The sequence below is a fragment of the Chinchilla lanigera genome, unplaced genomic scaffold (genome assembly GCF_000276665.1).
Source record: "Chinchilla lanigera isolate Chin_1 unplaced genomic scaffold, ChiLan1.0 scaffold00093, whole genome shotgun sequence".
NCBI lineage: Eukaryota > Metazoa > Chordata > Mammalia > Rodentia > Chinchillidae > Chinchilla > Chinchilla lanigera.
This window is the reverse complement of record NW_004955494.1, coordinates 3,861,519-3,865,890: the sequence shown is the minus strand read 5'-3', so window position 1 is coordinate 3,865,890 and position 4,372 is coordinate 3,861,519. Positions and strand designations below refer to the sequence as shown.

Sequence of the window (4,372 nt, the reverse complement as noted above, 5' to 3'; positions counted from 1 at the left end):
AAAAAAAAAAAAAAAAAAAAACTACAAAGAAGTCAAAAGATTAATGACCATAAAAGTGAAAACAGAAATTACCTCTGCATGGAGCAGGAGGGGGTTATGGCTATAAGGGGTACACAGAGAACTTGATTTGCCAAAGTGTCTTCATGTGAGTGGGAAATGCACTTGTGTTCACGTTATGATTAGTTACATACTCTGTATTGTTTCATATACCGTTTTAGTTTAATTCCTGCGTTGATGCCTGTAAATTGCTTATGGTGAGTTGCTTTATTGCTAGTCTTTAGAACCTTTAGGAAATGACTACTTCGCAAAGATGTCTTCCAGGTGTAGCAAGCTTTTGGGTTTTGAGTCTCTTGCAAGATCCTACCTCTTCAATTTATTGGGGATGAGAAGTTGCTGCCTATTTGGCCTAGGTTCTAGTTCTCTGGCCCTGGCCTATATAGTATTGTTTATGACCCTTAGGCAATCTCAAACTTGGCATACCAGGAAGGACAACTGATTAGAACAGTTATGTTACCTTAGCTAAAATAGTACTATCAGCAATAATGATAGCATTAAACACAGCCTGGAAAGTGACGCTATGGTAACTGTTACTTTGCCATCTTTAACTGTATGAACTAGATTTATGGTTATATACAAATCTAAAACCAACCAGAAAATTACATACAGTAAATATGCCCTCAATATTGTGATTTTACCCTCAAGGGAGAAAATTTAAGTGGGGTTAGGGGGAAAATATAAAGAAATAGAAGAAGAGGAAGAGACTAAAGCAAAGCTGGAAGACAAAGGAAGATTATACAAACTTTGGGAAACTGGTGAAGACAGGAGGGAAAAAAGAAGGAAGAAATAAAAATAAGAACAGAACAATAACAAAAAACTAGATAATGTTTACACTCATATAAAAACAAGATCAGGAAAAAACAAAACAACAACAAAAGAGAAAAAACTAGAAAGAAAATGTCCACTTCAAGGCGTGTCTCTGCCATCACTAGTAGACAGAATGGGCAGACAGACACCGGTTCTCACGTGCCATTTTATATGTGTTCTTTTACAATAAAAAAAAATTTTCTTAGGAGAACATAGGTAGGAGGATTGACTGTGAAAGAGTAAGAACACTTTTTCTCATGAGATAGACGAAAAAGGAGGGAGGATAAAGCATTATGTGAACTGAAGGAAAGAAAGTTGTGTTTTACCTGTGCAGTATAGAATAAAGCTAAGCTAAGAATATGAGAGGTCTTAGGGGCTGGGGATTTAGCTCAGCAGCACAGCGCCTGCCTGGCAAGCGCAAGGTTGTGAGTTCGATTCCAGGTACCGGAAAAAAAAAAATAATAATAATATGAGAGGTCTTAAGGAAATTACCAAATATTTAGAAAAATAATTGACAGGAATAGAGAAGCAACTAAACCTCACTGAATGAAGAGCATTTCCCAACAACTTGGAGGCATAAGTCAAATTGGTATTTGTGCATTTCTGATTGCCAGTCGAGAAAATCTCATCTAAGCAGAATGTAATGGTCTTCGGCATGTTCTATAAAGCCAAGGAAATCATTGTAGTGGTATATTTGGGGAAGATATATGTTAAAATGAATTAAACATCGAAGAGATTTAGTGTAGTATACATCGAGACGTTTTGAGAATTTAGGAGTAAGATCAGAGAAAGTCCACACTTTTGAAATGAACCTGCTCAGATTAGCATAAGATGAATGAAAGGTAGTAGTCATCTAAAAAGAATGTATTGAGGAGATTTGAAAAATTCCTAGTTAAATTACAATCATCAGAGTTTGGTTTGTCCTCCAGATTAGAATATAATTAGAAGAAATAACAAACGCATTGCTAACTTCATAACTTCACTACATGTGGGGAAAGTGTTATGCTGTTGAAAACTGCGTGAAGGTTATCTGGTTTTAGACTGAACATATGGGGGGCCAGGGAGATAGCTCAGCAGGCAGCGCCTGCCCAGCAAGCGTAAGGTCTTGAGTTCAATTTCCAGTACAAAAAATAAACAAATAAATAAACTGAACCTATGTTCTCAAACTGTGATTTTCTTGTTTTAGGAATTGAAATTTATCTGATTTTCTAACTGACTATGTCATTGCCCATGTACTTAACTCTTCAGTTGTGTTTTGTGTTATCTGTTTAATTCTCTTCTGTCCAATATTCTGACAATCAGTACTATCACAACACTTTCTTTTATCAGATGGGCCAGTTTTACTATTCAGCCAAAGCTTTTGATGTCCTGGAGAGGCTGGACCCGAACCCGGAATACTGGGAAGGCAAAAGGGGTGCGTGTGTGGGCATTTTCCAGATGATCCTCGCTGGGCGAGAACCCAAGTAAGTAAACACGTGGGAGATGATTCGTGTTTTGGTGTGTGAGGGAAAATCTTCTGAAAGCTCAAAATTATAATGCTGTTTCAAAATGTTGAAAAAAATGTGAAGATGTTAAGTTTTTCTATTGGACTATTTTCTTACAAAAAGTGTCTTTTTGTTTTTTTTGTTTGTTTGTTTGTTTTTTGTTTCTTTTTGTTTTTTTTTTTTTCTGGTACTGGGAATCGAAAGACCTTGCGCTTGCCAGGCAGGCACTGTGCCGCTGAGCTAAATCCCCAGCCCCAGAAAAAAAGTGTCTTATTTTTATAGAGTCAAATCATTCTCAATCATGCATACTTGTGTACACCACAGCTCTCAAACCTAAGAGCAAAATGTGGATTTGTTTCCAAATGCCCGGCCATTTCCATAAACGTCTTGTCCACTCCCTTCTTCGTGCCTCAGAGAATAGGACCGGAGGGATGCGGTTGGTAACTGTTTCTGCTCCGCCTCCTTATACTCCAGGAAATGCTAAGATACTAGATTACATGAAACTCATTGGCTTAAAACTCCATCTCAGTAAAAATTAAAACATTCAAAACCGAATTTGGTGTTCTAAAAATAACTTCATGGACTGTTTTTGTTACTGGTGATGACTAATTAATGTAATGATGTTATAAGCAAATAATCTGTGAAAAATTAGTTCCTGTCTTAAATCTGTTTCTAATCCTAAATAAAGGTTTAAAGCATTTGGTCAAGTGAAAGATGTTGGTTTGGGTTAAAAGAAGTAGAAAAATAAGAAGACTGGTGGATGCAGGTACATAGGCAGTCACCCTTCTTCAATCTGGAAAGGATGAAGGAGTTTCATTGTCTATCTGTCCAGTCTTAGCCCGTCATGCTCCTCTCTTCTATAAGTAATAGCATGTTTGGGCCTTTCTTGACCAAATTTCTTCAAGAAATGAGCCTGGCTTTGTAAAATGCCCAGTTTAAAGTGATTACCACCTTAAAAGGGAAATCCGACAAAGACTCAGACAAATGAAGTGACTTGTTAGTACTGGAACTAGAATTTGAATTCAAGCCCTGGATATGTGCTTCCTATGCTGTCATGCAAAAAAAGGGTAGAAAAGGGAATATTTAGATCACCTGAGGAGGACACAAAGCTTAAGAGTAGTAATAGAGATAATATAAATAAGCAAGGAAAATGTGGGTAGATAAGGAGGATTTCACAGAATTTCCATTCTACCATACCACTGTAGGGATAGAGAGCTAGGAAGTTTGTCACTGGTTTATGAATACACAGTGGAAGAGTCTATTTTAACAGATGCCCCAGTAAGAAGCGCAGTGTGAAGTTATGAGTTGATCTTGTTAATTTTCATTTCTTTATTGAAACACTTTGTCCTTTCAAATCTTTTCCTCAGAGAGACCCTCCGAGAAGTGCTCCATCTGCTGAGAAGCACGGGAAACACCCAAGTGGAATACATCATCCGGATCATGAAGAAATGGGCCAAGGAAAACAGAGTGGCTGTCTGAAACAGCTCCAGGGACCCCGTCCTAAGACCCAGCTCTGTGCTGACATCAAGTCAGAAATCACTTTCCTCAAGTCGAAATAAGTCGCAGGGTTCTATTCGATTGCCATTTCCCTCCTCGCCTTCAGGCCTCACGGGGTGATTGCCCGTGTAGCCCTAACCCTGCCTAAACAAAGCACCGGCTTTGTGCCACGGCCCCAGGTGACCCCATAAGCAATAAGACTTCAGACTTCTCCAGTGCCTTTCTTCCAGAAATACTCAAGTATTTGTCCATGATTTACTGGCTTTACCAAGAACACCATAGTCTTTTTTTTTTTTTCTTTTTACGATAGCATTTCGTGACATTTTCTCCCAGTGGCAATAACAATGCTTTCGATGCTCAAAAATCACCATCATCCTACTGTCTTATGTTTAGCCATCTCTGCACATTTTCCCTTTTTAATGGGGATTCCATAAAAGGTGTTGGGTATATCTGAGTCCTAGAAGAACAGAGATTTTGGGGCTGGGGATTTAGCTCAGCGGCAAAGCGCCTGCCTGGCAAGCGCAAGG

At 38.5% G+C, this 4,372-nt stretch overlaps 1 protein-coding gene across 2 annotated transcripts in view; it reads left to right on the top strand.

Annotated features, from left to right (window-relative positions):
- Positions 1-4,212, top strand: part of Ttc26 (tetratricopeptide repeat domain 26) — a 43,821-nt gene extending 39,609 nt beyond the window's left edge. For both annotated transcript variants that reach the window (XM_005405447.2, XM_005405446.2), the window contains exons 17-18: positions 2,194-2,327; positions 3,716-4,212. In XM_005405447.2, the coding sequence (XP_005405504.1) occupies positions 2,194-2,327; positions 3,716-3,827 (246 nt within the window). In that variant the 3' untranslated portion in view covers positions 3,828-4,212. The remainder of the gene's footprint in view (positions 1-2,193; positions 2,328-3,715) is intronic.
- The last annotated feature ends 160 nt before the right edge of the window (positions 4,213-4,372 follow it).